The 24,295-nt window shown below is 41.0% G+C and overlaps 1 protein-coding gene and 1 pseudogene across 3 annotated transcripts; both read right to left on the bottom strand.

Moving 5' to 3' along the window:
* On the bottom strand, nt 1-19,316 carry LOC146558983 (spastin-like; annotated as a pseudogene). The gene is made up of 4 exons (XR_014888466.1): nt 18,855-19,316; nt 18,639-18,753; nt 1,015-1,036; nt 1-913 (listed from the first exon to the last, which is right to left on the bottom strand). The product of XR_014888466.1 is annotated as a spastin-like (transcript).
* A 953-nt stretch (nt 19,317-20,269) lies between these two features.
* LOC146558982 (serine/threonine-protein kinase pim-2-like) lies at nt 20,270-22,278 on the bottom strand. Of its 2 annotated transcripts, none has more exons than XM_085246766.1 (5): nt 22,152-22,278; nt 21,867-22,045; nt 21,587-21,756; nt 21,085-21,261; nt 20,270-20,964 (listed from the first exon to the last, which is right to left on the bottom strand). In XM_085246766.1, exons 2-5 carry the CDS (start codon nt 21,989-21,991, stop codon nt 20,678-20,680), a joined length of 759 nt encoding a protein of 252 aa, XP_085102892.1. In that variant the 5' UTR covers nt 21,992-22,045; nt 22,152-22,278; the 3' UTR covers nt 20,270-20,677. The 2 variants fall into 2 exon arrangements, with proteins under 2 accessions (XP_085102892.1, XP_085102891.1); XM_085246765.1 differs by having other exon boundaries at nt 21,867-22,075; nt 22,152-22,271.
* Between the last annotated feature and the right edge of the window lie 2,017 nt (nt 22,279-24,295).

Below are 24,295 nucleotides of genomic sequence, written 5' to 3'. Positions count from 1 at the left end.
TTACTTGATGAGACTCAGAAGATAAATACCACTTTCCTTTCCTTTTTTTTTTTTAATGAATGCATTTATTGAAGAAGGACCACCAAAATCTTTGTTCTATTTGGTGTACATATTAAGAGTTGCTGGACTAACAGTTGGTTTGATTTGCTTCAGAGAATCCTCAAATTCTTTCATCTTAATGTTGCGCACCTCAGCAGCAGCTATAATACGGACTTGGTCTGGTCCCAACTCTCTTATTGGGCCAAGTGCAGCATCTCTGGCTAATGCTGTCAAATTGCTCCCTGAATATCCTGCAGTCACTTTTGCAAGACAGGACAGTTCGTTTTGGCTCAGTGGACTCCCGTGCTTTCCCAAAAGATTTTTCAGCAGCGTAAATCTTGTCTTCTCATCGGGTAAGGTCACATATACTCTTTTTGCAAAGCGCCTTAATATTGCTTCATCGAGCTCCTGGGGCCTGTTAGTTGCTCCAATTACAAGTACCCTGTCATCCCTTCCTGACTGCAACCCGTCAAACTCAATGAGGAACTCGGTTTTTAAATGGCGAGAGGCGTCATGCTCCCCCTCCCTCCTTTCATAGAGCAAGCTGTCCACTTCATCGATGAAGATTACTGAGGGCTGTAACTCTCTTGCAACCGCAAAGAGTGCTCGTACGAGCTTCTCGCCTTCTCCCACATATTTGGAGGTCAAACTAGCAGCACTAATGTTGAAGAATGTTGCATTAGACTCTGCAGCAACTGCTTTGGCGAGCATGGTCTTCCCATTTCCTGGTGGGCCAAATAAAAGCAAGCCACGTGCAGGAGCTCTCAGACCAGTAAAGAGATCAGGTCTTAAGGCAGGAAGGATGACAATTTCTTGAAGTGCTTGCTTTGCCAGATCCTGCCCTGCGATGTCATCAAATGACACAGTCGCTCCACTGCAGTGAACAGAAGAAATATTTTAAATGTGCAAAACTTTTTTTTTTTTTTAAATTTCACCCAGGGAAAAATGTCTTGTTGATTGTGATGCTTCTGATACCTTTCTACAATTTCATTCATAACTAGAAAGGGCATTTTCTGAAGAAACTGCAGTGTGAATGCTTGAATCTGAATGTATGCACTGAAATGAATTAATTGCTGAATGTTAAGTTAAAAATTCTGAATGAGCTGGAAAATACAGAATTTTTAACCTGAAAACAAAAGTGCAGAACTTTTGAAAGTTGATGTTCACACAGAAGAAGTTGGAAAAAAGCTAAACATGTTTAAAATGTAAATAATAAAAAGATGAGTAATGACAAAAGAAAATTTAGAGTCAGAAAACATCTGAATGAATACTAAAAGTTCATATTCTTCTAATTGAAATGAACTTAAAAGATGAACAAACATTCTGGAGAAAATACAAACTTGTGTACTGTATAGAGATTTGTGAGTAAATTCAAATGAAAGCCTAAGGTGGTGACACAGTTTAACACATGCAAATAATCAAATAAACACAGTCCTTTTTGTGAACATGGATAAATAAGTATCAATAGTTTACAGCATTGTTCAGCCATGCCACTAAATGCTTTTTTACACATTGTTTTAACCTGGGCTCAGACACAAAGTCCCAAATTTAGTTAGTCCCTGACTTTGAGTTGTGGTTATGACTAATTATTATACACAAGGCTTTATCTATCTGAACTCTAAGGACACAAATATAAAAAAACTATACTTACCAGCTGATACCCCACACTACACACTAGGTGTGTCAGCAGAGGTGGGACCAAGTCATTGTTTTGCAAGTCTCAAGTAAGTCTCAAGTCTTTATCCTCAAGTCAAGTCTCAAGTAATGTCAGGCAAGTCAGAGTCAAGTCTCAAGTCACTGGTGTAAAAGTCCGAGTCAAGTCACAAGTCTGAAACTTTGAATTTCAAGTCCTTTCGAGTCTTTAAAAAAAACAAACGAAAAAATAATGTTGCAGTTATATGCTAAATGTAAATATTAGACCATGTAATTTTAAAATCTGTGTTTTTCTCAACACATACAAAATAGTGAACTTAGAAAATATACACAAATTGTGAAATTGCACCTCTTTAAAATGCAGCTCAATTAAACCTAGCTCCTAGAATAATTTTCACCGACAGTTCTGAGATAAGCTGCATGTTATTCTTGGATGCGGTTGTAGGACCGGCTTTAAAATCGCATGACAAAAATATCATACATATTTAAAAAAACTGCATCACCTACGTAGCCTGGACAACATTTGCTAGTTAGATGAAGTCAGTTATCTCATTGTAGCATATTTATATGCATATTTATAATCATACGGTTCTTGGAGTGAGTGCATACACTCATGAAGTTTAGTAACTTCCGGTCACTGCAACAAGCCCAGGTACAGTTTACCGCCGGATGGGTACAGGACCTTGAAATGCACCGTGTAGAAAGTAAAGACCATCGTACCTATCATAAGTTTACCAGTCTCACAAATTGTCTTCATAAATACACATTCGTTAACCGTTTATTAATAGGACCTTTGAGCTCAAGGGTAATTAATTAGTAGTGGAAATAATTTCTGGTAGCATTACAGAAATGTAGCAGTGACAATAATACTGTATGCTGTAATCGCACTGGGCAGTTAGTGATACAAAACAACTGTTTTATCCTGTGAATAAAAGTATATGTTTTTGTCAATGTACCATAATAACAGAAGCGAAACGCAATATTGTGTCAGGACAATTCACTATTTATGCACAATAAACAAAGGAGCATAGCGCGAGAATTTCTGTTCAGCGCCAGACTTGCTTGTAACCTATATCACCAATTATGTTAAGAAAAATGACGCATTAACTACAACAGAAGACTGACCTTTGTGGGAATGCTTGGAGCAGACTAACCTGTGAGCTGGAGTGTTCTGGGACGTTATATTTGGTCTTTGAATGGCTGCAATCCAGGCCACCCGTCGCCTCTTTGTTACTTCGGAAACATGGCTCGAACAATTTACAGTGGGGCAAAAAAGTATTTAGTCAGCCACCGATTGTGCAAGTTCCCCCACCTAAAATGATGACAGAGGTCAGTAATTTGCACCAGAGGTACACTGCAACTGTGAGAGACAGAATGTGAAAAAAAACTCCATGAATCCACATGGTAGGATTTGTAAAGAATTTATTGGTAAATCAGGGTGGAAAATAAGTATTTGGTCAATAACAAAAATACAACTCAATACTTTGTAACATAACCTTTGTTGGCAATAACAGAGGTCAAACGTTTACTATAGGTCTTTACCAGGTTTGCACACACAGTAGCTGGTATTTTGGCCCATTCCTCCATGCAGATCTTCTCGAGAGCAGTGATGTTTTGGGGCTGTCGCCGAGCAACACGGACTTTCAACTCCCGCCACAGATTTTCTATGGGGTTGAGGTCTGGAGACTGGCTAGGCCACTCCAGGACTTCCAAATGCTTCTTACGGAGCCACTCCTTTGTTGCCCGGGCGGTGTGTTTTGGATCATTGTCATGTTGGAAGACCCAGCCTCGTTTCATCTTCAAAGTTCTCACTGATGGAAGGAGGTTTTGGCTCAAAATCTCACGATACATGGCCCCATTCATTCTGTCCTTAACATGGATCAGTCGTCCTGTCCCCTTGGCAGAAAAACAGCCCCATAGCATGATGTTTCCACCCCCATGCTTCACAGTAGGTATGGTGTTCTTGGGATGCAACTCAGTATTCTTCTTCCTCCAAACACGACGAGTTGAGTTTATACCAAAAAGTTCTACTTTGGTTTCATCTGACCACATGACATTCTCCCAATCCTCTGCTGTATCATCCATGTGCTCTCTGGCAAACTTCAGACGGGCCTGGACATGCACTGGCTTCAGCAGCGGAACACGTCTGGCACTGCGGGATTTGATTCCCTGCCGTTGTAGTGTGTTACTGATGGTGACCTTTGTTACTTTGGTCCCAGCTCTCTGCAGGTCATTCACCAGGTCCCCCCGTGTGGTTCTGGGATCTTTGCTCACCGTTCTCATGATCATTTTGACCCCACGGGATGAGATCTTGCGTGGAGCCCCAGATCGAGGGAGATTATCAGTGGTCTTGTATGTCTTCCATTTTCTGATGATTGCTCCCACAGTTGATTTTTTCACACCAAGCTGCTTGCCTATTGTAGATTCACTCTTCCCAGTCTGGTGCAGGTCTACAATACTTTTCCTGGTGTCCTTCGAAAGCTCTTTGGTCTTGGCCATGGCGGAGTTTGGAGTCTGACTGTTTGAGGCTGTGGACAGGTGTCTTTTATACAGATGATGAGTTCAAACAGGTGCCATTCATACAGGTAACGAGTGGGGGACAGAAAAGCTTCTTACAGAAGACGTTACAGGTCTGTGAGAGCCAGAGATTTTCCTTGTTTGAGGTGACCAAATACTTATTTTCCACCCTAATTTACGAATAAATTCTTTACAAATCCTACCATGTGAATTCATGGATTTCACATTCTGTCTCTCACAGTTGAAGTGTACCTCTGGTGCAAATTACTGACCTCTGTCATCATTTTAAGTGGGGGAACTTGCACAATCGGTGGCTGACTAAATACTTTTTTGCCCCACTGTATCTTCAACGACGTAATCCGATAACAACCGATCTCTTTACCCGTCGGCTTCCCGTGGCTGTCATGCGACCGGTTATTGCAGTTAATAATACAACAGCTTCTTGACATTTTTGTGTTTCTTTTTATCGCTGTGTGACTGATTTCAATTGAAAGCCTGCGTGCGCTAGTACCTCTTGCCACGAGTTCCCAGAATTCTTTGCGGTTTTACCCCTGAATGACGTCACATTTTCAATCTCTATATAATATGCATGTTAAATTTTAGATTTGGGGTGAAATATCAAGTCTTTTCAAGTAAACCGGTTCAAGTCCAATTCACATCCCAGGTCATTGGTGTAAAAGTCCAAGTCAAGTCACAAGTCTTAGAACATTTTTTCAAGTCAAGTCTAAAGTCATAAAATTAATGACTCGAGTCCAAGTCATGTGACTTGAGTCCACACCTCTGTGTGCGGGCAGGCGGAGAGGAGGATCCAAACGCAGGACTCAGACACTAACTTGAAACTTAAAAACCTCAGCTTTATTGCTGGTACGAAAACAAAACATGAAGTGAACATGGAATATGGAGAACCGAAACACACAGGCATAATCTGATGGTACGACGCGACACCGAGCATGGGAAAACACAGGGCTTATATACACAGGGTAGTAACGGGGGAATCGGCAACAGGAGGGAGACACAGCTGGGAGAGATCAGGGCTAATGAGACATGGGGAACAAAGCTGCACACACTAACATAAGACAAAGACTTTCACAATAAAACAGGAAACATGAATCACAACTCAGAGACATGGACTCAACACAGAGACAGAAAATGACACATGGAACTGAACTATACATGAAACCACAATTCCTAAAACATGGATAATAGAAACATGAAACTCTAATAATAATAATAATAATCCCCACAACCACAAGAGAACAAGAAAACAATCCATGATGCAAAATAAAACCAAAACATAATAAACTCAAAATACTGGGTCCAACGGACCCAGAACCGTAACAAGGTGTGCCATGTGACCTGAAACCTTGGTACAAAATCATCATAATCATTCTGTTAACACTGTTTTTTAACACTGTTTGTGTTGCTGTTCAGCAGTTTAAAATGTTTTAGATTGGATTACATGGAATGAATTTGAATTTTCTTGGGGGTTTTGTGTGTGTTTCGTTCTCAGCAGATTTTGAATTCCAGTTACCACATTTCTGGTCATATGACATCTCGAGTGCCCACTTAAAAAAAATCCCCACAGTTAATTCAACATTAAAACAAAATAAAAATATGTTAAATAAATAAAGGTTTGCTCTGTGATGAAATATTAAATAAGCATACATTGTACAGAGCACTAACAATGAAAACAATCCTTTAGCCTGTTGATCAGAGAGAGGCAGTCATTATGTCCATTTAAAACCTGTAATCACAGAGCACAACGTTTCTGTGAAACTATGAAGTCCCATATGATCCTCATCATGTCCAGTGACTTCAGAGTGGATCCTCCCTGTCATCCGGCCAGTGTTTGATGTGTGGCAAGCAGTACAGAAGCAGGATAGCTGAGGACTTTAAAAGAAGAGCAGAAAACGGGAACATATATAGTTGTAAATGTAAATATCAGTGATACTTGTCTTGTCAAAGGGAATAAAATAATGAAAATGTCAACTTACACACTCATTTAGGGAGGATCTTGACACTGCACAGAGGCACAATCAGTCTGACAATGATGGTGATCTCCAGGGATGTTTTCCTGCAGCAACATTCCTGCCAACTGGCCATATGATCCAGAGTAGTTGGTTTGTAATGAACAGAAAGGTGTATATGTTAGGTAGTGTGCACTCAGAGCTGGTCCTAAGAAACAAACACATCCTGTAATAAACTGAATACCTGTAGTAGTGCTGCTGCAAATATAAAGCCCTTCTATCATGTGTGGTTTCAAAGAAGGTGTTTTGGAGGCTCAGTCACAGAAACTGTGCAGTCTGTTCAGTCCTGAGTGTCTCAGCTCTGAAGGGGATGGATCACAGAGGGAAACACCTGAGTACAGACATTACAATACACTCTAACACTCCTAAGGTCAAGTGAAAACACAATTTAAACACTTTACAAAGAATGAATACATGTTTTCATGGAAATTATGTCATTAACCCTTTTTGTTGTGAGTAAATCTCACCGACTGCTTGTGGGACAAGCTAGAAGGAAGACTAATCTCGCCTGTGCTCCAGATGTGAAGTCTCACGCTCTGATCGTACGGCGATGAAGATGGTGATGATGAAGCCTCTCTGATCTGTGGCATTACAGTTTCTGGCTGCTATGTGCTTCACACTGTTGGATTTTACATGTGAAGCTTGGAGAAGACACAGGAGGACTGTGTCTCTCTTAACAAAAAAAAAAAAAAGGAAACCTAACACCCCCCCCCCCAAACTCCCCAACCTCACACCATCCAATGTCTATACAAAAGTAGGGTATCGGCTGGTAAAAGAAAGCAAGTGTTACATATGTACTACATATGTAACACTGCTGAAACATTTCTGGCCAGAAATGTGCAGTTATCAACCCAGACCCACCCTGATGATTGCACTGGCCAAAACATGATAAAAGCTCATAAAAATGTATGTTTCATAGAAAAAATTGTCCAAAAATATAATCGTATACTTTTGAAAAAGGTTAAAGTTTATAACAAACCAAAATAATAAAATTTTTGTAAATAGTATTTCAAAATAGAGGCACACATAAAGTGGCTTAACTGTCATTATTGCTGTAATTAGGTTTGTTTGTTTGTTTGTTTGTTTGTTTGTTTGTTTTTTTAAAAAGCAACCTTTAGTCATTGTTGTTCTCTCAGAAACAATGAAGAAGCTGTTGAACATTTATTTGTTATGTGGGCAATCCTCTGGTCCACCCTCCCTCCCTCCCAGCCACAGTGAGACTGGGGCAGCCTGGCAGGATGTTGAAGCCTGGCTGCAGAGAGGATATGCCTACACTGTTCATTTTAAACTGCTATATTTGATTTTTCTGACATTTATAGGTTACTATTAGTGAATTTTGGATTTTCTGTAATAAATAAAATTGTCATCTTTTACTGATATCATTACTTAATTCATGTAATTGTATTTTATGTAAACAATTCAAACATTATACTGCAATGCAGGGCGTTTTTTTCTTAAGTCAACTTTTAAATATTGTTCTACTTTCTATTCAAAGATCTAGATCATGAATCATCATGAATCATGAGGTCTGACCCAAGACTTTGTGGACTGGTGCCAGCTGAACTACCTCCAGATCAACGCCAGTAAAACCAAGGAACTGGTGGTAGACTTCCGCAGGCACAAGCATTCTCCACTGCAACCACTGAACATCCAAGGTATGGACATTGAGGCTGTGGACAGCTACAGGTACCTTGGTGTTCATCTGAACAGCAGACTGGACTGGACTCATAACTCAGACGCCCTCTACAGGAAAGGGCAGAGCAGGCTGTACCTGCTGCGGAGACTCAGGTCGTTTGGAGTGGAGGGCCCACTCCTGAAGACCTTCTATGACTCTGTTGTGGCTTCTGCTATCTTTTATGGTGTGGTCTGCTGGGGCGGCAGCATCTCTGCTGTGGACAGGAAGAGACTGAACAGGGTGATCCGAAGGGCCAGCTCTGTTCTAGGATGCCCTCTGGACCCAGTGGAGGTGGTGAGTGACAGGAGAACGGCGGCTAAGCTGTCATCCCTGTTGGACAACATCTCCCACCCCATGCAGCAGACTGTGACAGCACTGAGCAGCTCCTTCAGTGGGAGACTGCGGCACCCACGGTGTGGGACGGAGAGATTTCGCAGGTCTTTCCTCCCCACTGCTGTCAGACTCCATAATAAAGACTTTAACTGATCAAGCACACACATCCATACATATGCAATAATACTAAGTGCAATAATCCTTTCTGTCATCGTTGTATTTTTACTCAGTTGTATATAGTATTTGTATTTGTATTCTATTTTTATCTTATTGTATATTTATTTTATTTTATTCTACTGTATATAGTATTTTATTTTATTCTATTCTGTACAGTTGTGTACTGTATTTATTCTTATTGTATTCTAATTTTTGCCTCATAACTTTTGCACTGTCCACTTCCTGCTGTGACAAAACAAATTTCCCACATGTGGGACTAATAAAGGTTATCTTATCTTATCTTATCTTATCTTATCTTATCTTATCTTATCACAGGACAATACACAGTATACAGGGTCATGGTAACTATGGTAGGTCTTCATGACTCCAGAATGGAGACATCGCTCTGGCTGAGAAATGAAAATTAGGTCAAGCAGTGTGTTCTTCTCAGTGGTAGGGGCAGTGATGACCTGTGCGTATCCCCTAGACTCAAACAGTTCCAGGATTGGTTTGTTTGCACTGGATAAAACATTCTCATTAAAATCACCACAAACTATGATGGGATGACAGTCCATGATCTCTAATGAGTCTAATAGGCTTACCAGGTTTTTCAGGAATGGCCTCAGAGTGTAGTCTGGAGGTCTGTACACAACTGCAATCAGAGCACTGACTGGTGCTTCAACCTTTAAAGCCAGAAATTCAAGGTCAGTTACATTATGGATGTACTGTTTTTCATGCACTTGAATGTCACTTTTCACATAAACAGCAACTCCACCACCACTTCTGTTTGCCATCTGGGGAAAGTTTGTGTAGGACAGGTGTCTGTTGCATTTGAACAAATTGTAATTTTTCAAGTGGAGACTCTGCGACAAAAGAGCCCCGCAGGTGTGTTTCTGTTAGGCACAAAACATCTGCTAGACACAATTCATGGTGACTCTTGATGTCATTAATGTGAGCTGGCAGTCCCTCTGTATTATGATGAACAATGGTGAAAACGTCTGACCTGCTCAGTGTTTGTCTCACGTGTAGAAGAGGCATCATGTCATCAAGGTTGGCTTGTCTCATGTTCTCAAGCGCTGCAGTGATTTCTGGGTTGGTGAATATTTTTTTCTCCTCCATATCAAGAAGATACAGTCCACTGAGAGACGTCACTCTACTGACAGCTACGTAGGCCATGCCGGGCTCAAAAATGCTCTTAAGAGAGACAACAGCTGATGTAGTTGTCATACCCTGTACCTTATGTATTATACATGCAAAGGCCAGCTTCACTGGGAACTGTCTTCGTACCACTCCTTTCTGCTTCAGATTCTCCTCTGCTCTCTCAATGTACACCATGTCGTCTGCTGGTGTGCGGTTATTCTTTCCAGATGTCTCATTATCCATTTTAAGTACAAGCTTGATGATGTGTTGGTCGTTTTCAGAGTGAACTACTCTAAGTAGTATTCCAAAAGCTCCATTAACCAAACCATTTTGTATGTCAATGTTTCTGGTGAGCATGACACGAGCTCCTTCTGCAACTTTCAGTGTGTCTGGTAACTTGTTTTTACCTCCTTTGAATGGTCTGTCTTGAAGTGCCATTCTGCCAGTTCTAGGATCTTTTCTAAAATCATCTGCATGGATGTCAATGATACGAGTATGGAGCAGAGCCAGTGTTGAAGAGTTGTGTGCATCCACTTCTTTATTAGTTGCAAAAATGTGCAACGCATCAGTCGGACAAAGGGCTGGTTCAGTTATGGCCTGTGACAACAAATTTCTATCTGCTTCACAAAGCTCATCCAACTTTCCTTTCACACGAATTCTGTTCAGCATCTCAGCAAAGACAACATCATCTTTCTGACGCATAATCTCGGTCAGAGTGATCATTTGAAAATGCTCCCGCCACAGGTCGATCTCGGACGGGTCGTGCACACAGAGAGGTTTAGACTGTCGCACTGGGGGTAGCTGATAGAAGTCTCCGACAGCAATAACTGACATGCCTCCAAAGGGTCTCCGAGTCCCTTTGATCTGTTTGAGTCTTGCATCTACATATGCAAAGAGATGTCTTGACACCATAGACACTTCGTCAATGACGATTATTTCAGCATTCAAAAGTTCTGATCTGACTTCATCCAGCTGATTGCCAAGTCCCTGAATTGGAGGTTTTAAGCTTCTAGGCAGCTTGAGAAGAGAATGCAGTGTTGTTCCAGAAATGTTAAAAGCTGCAGTCCCAGTGAAAGCAGTTAACAGGACAGTGGGTCTTGATATGTCAACGTCGTCTGCATATCTGGGCACTTTGCTCAGTATCTTAGATGTTTCTGAGTAGATGCATTTGATAAGATGTGATTTTCCTGTTCCAGCACCACCATTAATATAAAAGAAAAACTGCTCTGGATTTAGAGCACAGACTCTTTTAATGCACCAGTCTCTAACTGCATAAAATATGCAGGCTTGCTTCTTGTTCAGATTCTGAAACATCTGACGTAACAATGTGGGATCAATAGCAGGGGGTTCCCTGATGGCTCTGACTTCTGTTGAAGCATCAGCCTGACTGCTGTAGTCGGTCACATCTTCCTGTTCATTTTCATTGTCTCGCTCTCTTTCTTGTTCAACAAGTGGCAACCTTACGAGATCTGATTCAGGTGCCAGATTACACCATTCGTCAGTCACACCTCTGTTCTGCTCATATTCCTCAACAGCGCTCTCGATCTCCTCACCGTTTTTCTCATATTTCTCTCTGTTTCTTTTGACAATGTGTTGCACGTACTCAAGACGGTCAGTATCTGGTAGCTGTACACAGCCAGCACCATAGAAACCCTGATAGGTTGGCAAAGATGGTGTTTTCAGTTCGTGGTCTGAACGATGAGGAAGGTACAGTTTAAGCAGTCTTCCATAATATTGCTCTGGATGTTTTTCTTGTGAGCACTGGTGAAATCTGATGATAGCAGGCTTATCGTTTTTGCGCCTTTGCACAAATCCCATCTCATTGAGAAGAGGCAAAACATCTTTACCTTTTTTCTGTTGGCCATAGACAATCCTGCAAGTAGCAGCAAATTCTGCCATGCACATCTCCTCATACTCTGGTGTTTCAGGTCTGGCTTTGTATTTGTCATTCAAAGATGTCATCCAAACATTGGAAGACTCAGGTGTTGTGTTTTCCAGAACTGACAGGGGACGACTCATTTTCACAGGATTATCATCAGTTGGAATGAATATTACAGCACGTGAGCATTGCTTCATGTGAAGACCACATGCACGAGCAACACACTCCTGTGCACTGATCTCTCGCTTCTTTGAATATGCCTGCATGACGGCTCTCATTTCATCGCACTCATTTACACTGTCCTTATGGGAGTTCTCAATGACAGTTTTCAGGTACTCAGATAGCCCGCCCTCTTTTTTTGATATATATTTCATTAAATAATTTGCAGCACCAAAAGCATCTAAAACAAAGCTTATGTCGATATTACTGTTCCAGGCTTCAAGCAGATGTGGATTATAGCCATTTATCCAAGAGTCTTTTGGATCATGCTTTAGTATGATCGTACTCCTTGTGTTCATTTTATTCAGGTATCGCTCATATTCTGCATGTGTCAACTTGCATCTTGCCAAGAGCTGCTCTAAACTCATGGAAGCAGTTTCAGGTTCATTCAGCAGCTGGTTCAGTAGTCTGAGCTTGTTCTTTGCTATTTCTACTTCCAGTGCATCATCCTCACTGGGTCTTGTGATCATTGTCTCATTGCAGGGTGGTTTGGGAAAACCAAAACGGCACCCGGAGCTTAAACTCCTAAAGCACGTCTTTGTGTGGTTCTTACTGTGTTTTTGCACTTCTGTTACTTTCTTGTACAGTTCAGGTTGTTTATGTGGATCAGGCAGCTGAGCTGTGATGTATTTGTTTATAAAATCAACAACAGTTTGCTCATCATCCTCCTCAAACACAGGAGCACCTTCTACCCACAGGAGGCAGTGTATGTGTGGGCTTCCTCTGTGCTGAAACTCAACTCTGTAAAAGTAGTCAATGACTTTGCCAAGTGGCTCTGCAGGAGATAAGAGTAAATCTCTGAATAATGCTTCAACTCTCTTGTCAAACATGCGCAGGATTGCTTCTCAGGATGTCACACTTTGCCGACCAGTCGAGTCCTTCAAAATTCACTTGTTCACCTTGCTGCCTTGTTATTGCCTCAATCACTTCAGGCCTGCGCATTTCAGCGGCCGAAAATGTGCAAAAGAACGTGGGAGTTCCCAACTGTCTGATCATGGCAAAAAGATCTCTTGTGGTTTTCTCCGAATAGGCTGGGGTTCCTCTCAGAGGTTGCATGAATCTCACTGCGTCTTTATTTCGCACCAGTTTCTCCACCTCATGTTTATCTTGTAACATGCCTGAGGTTATTTTTCTCCCATCTCTGGTCAGAGGCTTTGCCTTCCTTAACTGTATTGTCATGCTGGATGTAGCCAAGTGTATTTCAGTCACAAACTGTGCAAAGAACAAATAGTTTGTGTCTTTGGCAAAACGATCATCAATGCAGAAAAGTCTTGATTTGAAATACCCACTGGGGGATACTTTGATCAACCTTCTTTCATCAAGTGTGTTTTGACCTGTAGGAAACTGCACAGGGAAGGCCATGGCCTCCAGTTTAGGTGTTTTGAAAAAACTTATTGGATTGTTTCTCTCTGCAGGAGCAACAGAGTAGATTCCTTCACTGAAACATAATATCTCCTCAGCCACATCAGGGGGCTGCAAACAGGACTCGAGTGCAAAACCACCATTAGTCAGTCCATCTTCTTGCTCTGAATCATCTCTCATCTGTTCACGTGATTGTTCACCATCACAGGGTAACATGTCAATGTCCTGTTCATTTTTATTTTGTGCTTCACTCAGTGCATTTTTCTCACAGCTGTCAATTTCCATTAAATCAGCCTCATCATAATCGTCCTCATTCATGTTTTCATCATCATCATCATCTTCATCAGGAAGTGTTGGGTCACATAGCTCAGCATCATCTCTGATGCTCACATCCTTATACTGTGGATGAATCTGCTTGAGTTTATGCAGTGCTTGCACAAGTTTAGACCAGCTTACAGTCTGAAACAGCTGATGACCTTTGTAAGACAAGCATCTCTTCAGTTTTACTCTCATCACCTGAGAATTAATTCTCAATCGAGGTAGTGCTTCAACAGTTTCCTGCACCTCTGATGGGACACAGACCACATTTCCTCTAATTGCTCTCTGTCTGCCTTTGGGAAGAGGAATGATCTTGGCAAATGGTATGCACTTGGCTATGAGATGTCTCTCCAGTATGTTGAGATCAGACAGTTCAGGTGGAATATCAGCAAGATCCAGTTTATTGGCAACAGCAAGTGCTGGCATGAATCCATTTTTAAGATGATCGTGGCAGGTGTGACAAATCCACTCTCTCTTTCTCTCATCAGGCACATTGCACTGCTCATTTCTGCAGTTTTCATCACAAAGATGAACAAACCTTCCTGTCAAACATGTTGCAACCACACGTGGGTTTTTGACATACTTTGACCTTGTGCGGGGTCGCACTTGGTTTGGAAATGAAGCCTTAAAACATACAGTACATGGCTATGATGGTTCAGCTTTGATTTGTGATTTTAACACAGATATGGCCTCGTTGATCACACTGTTGTCACTCTCTTGGGTTTGTCTGTTCACCCATCTGTATTTCCTTTTTATTTTCATTGCACATCTCATGTTGTGCATAATCCTGAATGCAAGATTACTTTGATACCTGTCTCGCATTAGTTGTTTCATTAGTTGTTTGTGTCTTACTCTGAATGGGTCGTCACGTGCATAACGCTGAGTCACTCGAGATCTCTGTCTCTCTCTGAATTCAGGGTTTTCTTGATACCTTTTAGTTATATATATTTTTTTGTTTTTGTCTAAATTCAGCATTGTCACAGTAGCGTCTTTTAATATATTGTTGTTGTTTTTGTCTAACTTCAGGATTGGTTTATATGCCTCGCTTGTGCAAGATTTTTTCTTTTCTTTGTACTCTTTATTTGAAGCATACTTTAGTTGTTCTTTCCTTTTTTGGTTTTCTTTTCTCTGATTTCTGGGTTTCTCTGATGCCATTAATCTTCTTTTCATTTTGTGCCTTTGTTGTTGATTAACTTTTTTCAGTTTTTGTAAAACTATATCAGAAAGATCACAGGCAGCAACATTTTTTATGGCAGCATTTGATTGACATGAAAAAGCATCCCTTGATGGAAGGAAACTTAATTCACTGCATAATTCTTCAGTTTGGTATATTAGGAGGTTCATTCTGATCTTCATATGATGTGAACTGAGTCATGTGGACTTCTTTTTGTTTCACCAGTGGCGTACAAATGGACATTTGACAAAATATGTTTTCAGTCAGACCAGTGGTTGTGTTTCTCCTTGGAGTAGAGGGGTTTGCTTCATCAACAGTTGTATCAGAGTCAGTAGGTGCCACAGCAGTGGCAGCTGTTTGTCTGCAGACTGTGTCTGTGATAGTATCATTTAGGTTGACTGTGCTCATACTGTAGAACTGCACAGGCTTCAGTTCATAGTTACAAGAGGGTGATATCTCCATCATTTCATAAGAATCTTGTAGCCTCTTAATCATGTCACTCAGGAGTGTGAATTTCAGCATCACTGCTGAATCACGATTACGTGACTGTAGTAGTAGAGGAAGACCACTGGGTGTTCTGGAGTGTGGATCAAAGAAACCATATTTGCCTGATGTGGATCTGAACGCTGCGATACACAATCCACTCATAATCAATAAGGCATACTGCACATCTGACAACAGGCAGCTCAGTCCTGCTTCTAAGCTGAGAAAGGTATCTACTGCCTCCTCTGGAGGTTCTTCAGATGTCCCATACCGGGAAAGCTGTGTCATGTTGACATGATACATAGACCTGCGAGCATCAACTTTGTCTGGCAGCTCGTCGGTTGCCAAATGAATATTTTTAGGAAATCTTTTCTTGGCCTCTTTGTACATCACATTACCTTTATCCAAGACCAGATTAAGGTCAGCTGTAGTCATGTTTTCATTCTCATGAAGGAATGCAAGAAATGTGAGTGAGTTACATGTGCACTGCTTGTTTCTGGAGTCTCCATATTTAGGATGTGCCTGGCTGTGAGATGCACAGACATGTGTAACAGAGGGCTGGTTTTCAAGGTTCACTCTTTCTGCATGAGATGGTCCTGCCTAGGGCTGGGCCATATTATACCGTTCACGGTAATACCGGTATAATGTTAGGCAACGATAGGAAAATGAAATGTCGCGATAGAATATGAGTAAAACGCGCATGCGCAGTGCCTTTGTTTTCATACGCACATGGCCGATTGTTGAGTGAAACAGATGAACCAGAATTGGTTTGTAAAAATGGTGCAACTTCAGTGATGTGGAACCTCGTTTGGTGTTTGTCCGTCAGATACACGACAAAGCACATTTTTTTGCAGAACATGCATGCGGCCGTCGTTATTGTCGTATTTGTCAGACTAAGATGCTCTTAAATCTGGGAGTAATCTGGGTCCTAAACTCCGTGTGCTTCTGGTCAAACGAACACTGCAGCATCACTGAGAGTTAAAAACTGTCTAAATTCTTTCATCTTTAATAAAACGATAAGCATTGCTGCTTTACCAGGTGTAACTATGAAGTTTAACTTCCAGGCATCCATGAAAACAAAATTTATTACATTTAACGGAGTTAGCAGGAAGCTAGCGGAAGTTAGCTCGCTAGTTTCACTAGCTACCTAAGCATGATATTGCATGTTCTGACTGAAAGATTTCTGAAAAAAATCAAACGTACAGCTCTGCTATCACTTCCAACATAAATGAAGACAGGAAACTAAACAGCAGTGACGTTTGTAGGGTTACTGAAGTTGGGCTAGCTGGTATATAATGATGTGCTACGTGATCGCTAGCGACACAGCTATGTTAGCATAACATAAACAGTGAAGCTGGAGGACGAACACTAACACTTTTCCACTTATAAAAGTTAACGTGAAGGTTCCTCATGGTTAGAGACAAATGCAATCGCATGGCAGGATGCTGTAAACGGACCAAACTTCAGTCAGGAGAACAACTGAGATAATCCATCCACAATACGAGGTTAGTCATTAATATACTGCAACAACATGGGAATAGAGCAGCTGCCAGAGAATTCAACATTAATGAATCAATGGTACAGAAGTGGATGAAGCAAGAAGAATGAGTTTAATAAAGTTTGATTTATCTGACTGCTTTGTTTCGCTTAATGTGCCTTATAATCCCGTGCACCTTATGGTCCAAAAAATACGTACTGCACACTGCAGTTTAATGTTGCAAAGCACCTCTTTTTAACTTCAGTGGATATTATACATGGTTATGCTCAGGATATGTCAGCCCATTTCTACTGGAAATGCCTTTTGGTTAAACTTTCAGCAAGGAATTTGCATTTGCACCGTTACATTTTTATAAAGCTTTAATGTACATAAAAACCAGCTTCTTGTTTAAGTGAAAATAAATGGAAGGTTGTCTTTTTGCGTTAGTAATGTTGTGGAGTTCTATTTTGTCTCGCATCAATTATATCGTCAGTTATATCGTTATCGCAAATTTTCAAATATATATCGTGATAAATATTTTTGGCCATATCGCCCTGCTCTAGTCCTGCCACATCACTGTGACGGCCTCACAGTGAAGCTCATGGAACTCATGGAAGCTCATCAAACTTCTTCCAGCGTTGTTTTGCAGCTTGTGACTTTTTCTGCTTCCTTGGCATTTTCACACACTTGCAAGTGTTTCTTAGTCTTTAGAAAATATGTTCACAAGATAAGAGTGGCACACACCAGGAGATGTTGTCTTTGTTTTTATTTGTCTGAAACAGTTGTCTTTCGTTTGACAGTTTGTTCTTCAGTTGAGAGAATATTATGCACTCTCTTTATAGGCTTGGCACAACTTAGCAGCAAGCCCAGAATGAAAAACAGGTAGAGAGAAAATTTAGAAGAGAGAACAGACAGAGCAGGAGAGACACGGCTTTAAATCAAACCGCAATAAGATTCTTAGTTTGGCACAATTTCGCACAAACCACAGGGTGAAATACAGATGGAAAGAAGGCAGAGAGAACAGGTGGAGAAGGACAGAGGATAGAGGGGTTGGGATATGAGAGAGAAGACTGGAAATCTGGTCCTTGTTCTTCTTCTGCACACTGTGAACAAAAAAGAAGAAAAAATAATAATTGTATTAAAATGAAATCACATGGTAATTGTTTGAACTAATTGTGACTACTAAAACAAATATTCAAGCTAAACTGTTGTTGGCTGCCATGTGCAAAAAGTTGCATAATTGGGCACTTTTTAAAAGAATAAATATTTAATTAAATTCAGCAATAATATTTTTAAATACAAATATGATTAACTAATCACATGTAGTGTGACTACAAAAATGTACGAAAAAAATATTTTAGCCCAATTATTAAGCTGCACTTATGTGTATTTATTATAAAATTGTGTTTAAAATGTTTAGCACAAAGTTTGAACCCATCAAAGCTTATATTAGTCAGACTATTTTTTTATTTTGGTCTACTTCTCTTACAGTATGTGCACACCTACCAGGCAAAGCACAGGTGTCAGTCAAGTTCCTGAAAGTGTAAGACGAGAAATTATATGTTAGTTGTCTGTACAGTGTTATCAGACTAACAGAAATACAAAGCCCACACGACATGATACGCTGAACTCATAGTCAGCAGGTTATAGAATAATACAGCACACCAAATAAAAGAATAAAAAATAAAAATAGAATAAAACAGACACAGCAGCAATTTTATAATTCAAACTAATTACCTGAAGTATTTCCACTTATGTAAGGCTACTGTTAGACTGTTACTAGCCTTAGCATTGCTGCTAGCGCTAGCATTCCGGCTAGCATTAGCACTTCAGTTAGTGTTAGCGATGCAGCTAGCGTTAGCATTGCAGCTAGCATTAGCAATGCTGCTAGCGCTTGCACTCTTATTACTGTTAAAACTGAGCCACAATGGCAATAATAAAGCTCATTTCTTACTTTTGTCTCACTCACTGACCGCCAAGATATATCACAGGAATATTCTTTTTGTCAGTTAACAACTGCTAAGGCTAGTGTTAGCACTATAGCTAGCGTTAGCATTGTTGCTAGCATTGGCATTGAAGCTAGCGTTAGCACTGCTGGTAACAGCAAAACATCATAAACGTATATAAATGATAGCGAAGGTTATTCTTCTGATTAATTAGTGTGAATGTTTTTCAAGCATTCACACTAATTAAGTTGGCCAGTTTACTGTCCACATTCTTGAAGTTTTTCATATCCCTCTTCGGGGGCTGTTTCACAGCTGCCGGTCTTCCATTCTGAGTTTTTCCCACCCGAGCGGTTGTCTTAGCAGGAATAAGATTGTCCCAGAAAGCATTACACATTAGAAAGGTAGCTTCAAATGGCATGTGCCTGCACTATTAAATAACCAAAAAAACCCACAAACCTTTGCATCAGTTAGTCTTAATGAAGGTCTTACAGGAGTGGAGGGTCTGATGGTGGTGGAAACACCTGCGGGTTGACTTTTAGGAGCTGACTTTGGCTGTGGAAGAGCATGACGTGATGTCCCTTGGGGGTCATTTCTCCTTTTAGAGACTAGTGTCGTCTCTAAAAGGGTAAGCCTGTCTTTTGCCATGGTGAGGTTGGTGACCATTTTATCCTGAAGTCTCTTTGCTCGGTCATACTGCTCTCTATGCCCAGTGAGCTCTATTGCAATACCCCTTTCAAGCTCAGAAATCCCTTTCTTGTACCACTGCACAACCTCCTTCGTCTCACCTGTGTCGTCCTCGTCGATCTTCAGTGCCTTGGATATATACTCAAACGCGTGCTTGTGGATGTTTTTTATAACTTCAGCGCTGTCTTTGGGCTTACTTGCGTTTGTTTTGGTCGACATTACTCTCGCGCTACTTCCCCCCTGTTCTCAGTCATAACACGGTAAGCTAGTCATAAACGAAAACGTTTAGGCTTTAAATCGCATTTAAAGGTGATGCAGTCCTCTTTCTTTGGGACAAAACACAACGCTTTAGCTTCATAGAATAAAAATTCTGGCGCTTCGTGACAACAGGGTTAGGGTAGGGTAGGGTTAGGGGGTTACGGTTAAGGGTTAGGATTAGGGGGTAATAGCCAGTAGCCGACCGTAACAAATTGGAATAACTCGAAAAGTAAGTGTCGTAGAGGGATGAAGGTGGTGTCTATGGGGGTTTTTGGGGTCCTCTGGACACCTTGGTGAAGACCCCATGTCGATACCATCAACAGTTCTGGACTTAGGCCCAATCGGTCAAATTCTGACCGTAACAATAGTTCAAAATTGGTGAATAGAAGTGTCCTATCGCGATGATTCCACCACCGCTCTGTGGTTCCTGTTCCTCTCATGTCCTAGTCCACACATGCCTTCAAGACGCATCCTACAAGTGGAGAGCAACACATGATCAGTTACCGCTATAAGAGAATCGCCTTGTGCGCCTCTTCTTCGCTCTGCTTTGTCTGTGTGTTTGGTTTTTAAATGGGTTAGGGGTTAGGGTTAAAGAGATGGGCGGCAAAGGAGCAATACAGAGTGGAAGGCTATGAGCTAAGGCGGTATACAGTGCTGCAACAGAACAACAGAGGGCATACGTTTAGCTTGTGTTACTACGAGTGCTAGATAAGAGCAGTTTGCAGCTGCTACAGTGGCCACGTGTTTGACAGGCAGAGTGTGACACAGAGAAGTGGTTTAATGCTTTTACGTTTTGACTCTTAATCTTTGTAGGCCTGTGTGTGTGTGTCTCTTGTGCCTCTATGTGCCTGGCTTTTGCCTCTGTGTCTGTCCCCCTGTGCCTCTCTGAAGCTGCTGGGTCATTCAAATCTGACAGTCCTTGTGGAATATGTGCCCCCTTGAGGGTCAATTTGGCACAAAGTGTCAGAAGATGTTAAAGCAGCACAAAATAACAAGATCTAACAACCCATGGTGGTCGTCAGCCACCGGAGGGAACCCAGGTTGCCATGTCCAGTGGCAATTAAATGTGTTGCAGCTCTACAACGTTGTATATTTCCAGTCAGTCAAACAGAAAACAGAATGTGATGAAATGACTTTATCTTTAATTCCACTTTTATCGTGGGACTGATCAAAGTCGCTGCTTGCAGGTTTCAGTAAAGGAAAACAAAAAAAAAAAACAAAAAAAACAAACCCAACTTAAATGTAAAAAAAAAACAAACAAACAAAAAAAAAAAAACCCGGTGAAACTCCGCTTCACAGTCTGGTGTAAAATCAGCAACCCAAGCAAAAATAAATAATCAATAAATATGCAAACGCATATAGAAAAATAATTTCCAGCTAAGGGTGCCACCAGGCTTAATTGAAAGCAGATAAGGACCACGTCCAATCTGCAAATCTAAAGTCCTAAACAGTCCAGAGTCCTGATACTTCGCAGGAACTGTCAGGGAAGGGAGCCGTGCTCCTCCCGCAGGCCTCCCCTCCTCTTCTTCCTCCTCTTTCATCCAGGAGTGTGACAGGATCTCCTTCAGAATGGGACGGTCCTCAGGCTGGAAGGAGAGACACCAATGAATCAGAGACTGGCATCCTGGTGGGAAAAAAAGAGAAAGGTTCTGAAAAGATTTACTATACATGTAGGAGGGGTGATGTGACCCTGAACCACAGTGATTTTGGAGGAAACGCCTGTTGAGGAGAACCTGAGGCTCACCTGTAGACACCGGCCTGGTGAACCTGGGGCAGGCTTTGTAAATCTCATCGTCATTCTTGAAGGGAATGTAGCCGCAGACCATGGTGAATAGCAAAACCCCCAAAGACCAGACGGTGAGGGGGACTGCCTTGTAGGGCTTTGACGCAATCCACTCGGGGGGGCTGTAGACACGGGTTCCTGAGGACGCAGGAAGTGAGGAGAGGAGGGTTACAATGCGAAACTCGGCACAGGGAGGAATTTTGTAGGGGAAGGGGGAAAAGATGCTATAGGTTTATGCTAAGTCCACATGTACACGGGTATTTTTGAAAATGCAGCTTTTTCTGTGCAAACTGCTCCCAAGGTGGAGATTTTAGAAAACTCAGTTTTTCCATTTACGTCTGGATGAGGAAAATTGAGATTTAGTCACGCAACGTCAAAGGTGTGCATCATTTTTGATGTCACGCTGTGCACTTTTCAAAAATACCCGTGTACATGTGGATGTAGCCTTAGAATGACTGGTTACCTTGAAACTCGCTGTACATGCCGTCTTTAAGCAACGCCCCATACCTAAAGTCTACGATTTTGATGTCCATCGTCATGGTGTTTACCACTATGTTCTCGTCTTTGATGTCCATGTGCACGATGCCGCGGGAGTGAATGAATAGAAGCGCCTCAACCACCTGATGGAAAATCCTATTGGGAAGAACAAAGAACCAGAATGTTAACAGACATCTAAACGACTGCAGCAGAATGCATTAACCTCCTTTCAACCTCCTTCAAAGGTGGTGGGCGGGAGCGCAAACCTGAGTGAGAGGCTTTCTGACAGAGCTCCTCTCTCCGTGATCAAGTCAAGCAAATCCTGACAGTGTAGAGGCCTCTCCATCACCAGCAGGAAGCCCCGCCCCTCCACCTCGAACCAGTCCAGCATGTGGATGACCCCAGGGTGCCCCCCGTCCTCTGACAGCAGCTGCAGCGGTGCAATCTGCATGGGAACGTGATTGATCTCATCTGACTGACGTAACAAAGAAGAAGATTAAGCTGTGTGCATGCAGGAGTGGTGGGTAGGAGGACCCAAAGTGCAGACTCACGTGAGCAAAATAGTGCAGTCAAAACAGCTTTATTGCTGAAACATAAAATAACTAAACTGAAGGTACCAAAAAAACTGAACTGGCAGGCTGGCAGGAAGACAGAACACACAGCATAGTAGATGGTATATCATGACCCAGACAAAGGAAAACACAGGGCTTAAATACACAGAGGGAGCAATCAGTGAATGAGAGACAGAAGGGAAACACAGCTGGGGAAAATCAGGGCTGACGGGACAGAGGAACCAAAACCAGACACATTAACATGAGATACGAACTTTCAAAGTAAAACAGGAAACACAGGCTGAACTTACAGACAGTAAGTTCAGACACTGCAACAGAGGGAACATGGAAACCCAAACATAAGAACTACAAAATCACAAACCAAGAAGAACCGTGGAAAATAGAAATGCAATACAGAAACCAAAACCTTCACAGTAATAAACCAAGAGAACACAAAGAAAGGTACAAAACTGAAAACGCTGAGTCAACGACCCAGGTACCCTAACTGTTACAAATTTCTCAACCACTGCACACCACAGCTGCAGCTCCCCTGAGCCACCAGCAGAAGACGGAGCTAAACAATCGTAGCTTTGTTTCACATGTGTCACTCAAAACACCCTGTGCATTTTTGTACACATTTAGTTTATTTATTTATTTTAAGTATCACTCACCAGTGTTGTCCACTTGTCAGTTGTAATTTAATGGCAACCTGGATGGTTAAAAAAAGAGTAAAATATTTTAAAACAATAAAATAATAAAATAAACTTCTTGAACTGTAATAATAATGATAATGGAGAGAAAGTGCAAATTTTTTAAATGAATAAATACAGGTGTGTATTTTTTTTTACATGTAGTCCATCAGAGAGCCTCTGTCCTGAAAACACTGAGCCAAAACCTCCACTGCCAAGCAGAGGACCGCAGTGGTACTGACTGAGGAAGTGCTCGCTCACATCAGTGCACTGCTCACACTTAAGAGATCAAACATTACCCAACAACAACAGAAACCCAAAGAAACTCAAAAACACCACACGGTTTACGATGTGTTCCTCCCTATTATCTCGATGCAGTCCATAGGCGTTTCTCAATATGCGGACTTGTGATACATCATCAGTCACAGACCAAGTACTGTTCCAATTCAAAGGACGCATCGAAGTCAAGTAGCTCAAAATGTTCTCGCTACCCCCATTTTATCGAGCATTCATCATCTGTGACTTTTGTGGATGGAGATAACATCTAAATGTTATGTTTATTTCAGTGTTTTATTTGTTCCTGAGCAAATCGATTTGGCTGAGATTAAAGTTCCACTTCATAACCGGGCCGTTTTATTTAATACTGAAGTCTTACTTGGAGAGCTGTCAGTATATTTTGAATTTCACCCACCATATCTGCTGATATAAAATGCTGTGCTGTTATTTAAACAGCTCACTCTGAATTAACATCACTACCTGAGACTTCAGCTGAGACTGAAGAAGTCACTTGGATGAGTGATGAAACATTTCGCTCACAGAAAATACCACATCCAGATGAACAGAATCTACTTTCTAGGAATCGCTTTATGTCAGTGACTATACCCATACATTACATTTTTCCTGGCCAAAATATATTTCAAATATGTGGTAAATATATGTTGTATTTGTGATGCTCAAAAAATATATTTTTGAAATTGAAAATATATTTGTTTCAAACCAAAATACATTTCAAAATATATTTTAGGGTGAAGAAAATACATTTCCAACCTTACAGTAGAATGTATATCAAAGTATCCTTTATTTAAAATGTATTTAGTGCAATGATGATGATAATAATAATACTAAAATTGATTGTTTTTAATGTACTCTTAATTTGATCTGTTATTGTATATTTTACACATGTTTGTATGGGATATTGTATTTGTTTTAAATGTTATATACCTATGTGGTATGTGACTTTTGTTGCTATGATGCCAGGTCTCTCTTGGAAATGAGATTTTTAATCTCAATGAGATTTTTTTACCTGGATAAATAAAGGACTAATAATAATAAAAGTAACAACATGTTTTATTTACATCTGCAAAAAACAGTTGGATTCAAACAAAACAGAGTCAAAGGTTTAGCAAGAATGAGGTTGTTTATTCATTTGCTTACAGTATTTCACATTACACAATA

The sequence above is a fragment of the Mchenga conophoros genome, linkage group LG15 (genome assembly GCF_057382185.1).
Source record: "Mchenga conophoros isolate Kocher_MC1m ecotype Shallow Benthic linkage group LG15, M_conophoros_male_GT1.1, whole genome shotgun sequence".
In the NCBI taxonomy this organism is placed as follows: domain Eukaryota; kingdom Metazoa; phylum Chordata; class Actinopteri; order Cichliformes; family Cichlidae; genus Mchenga; species Mchenga conophoros.
This window is presented reverse-complemented; position numbering and strand designations above follow the sequence as displayed.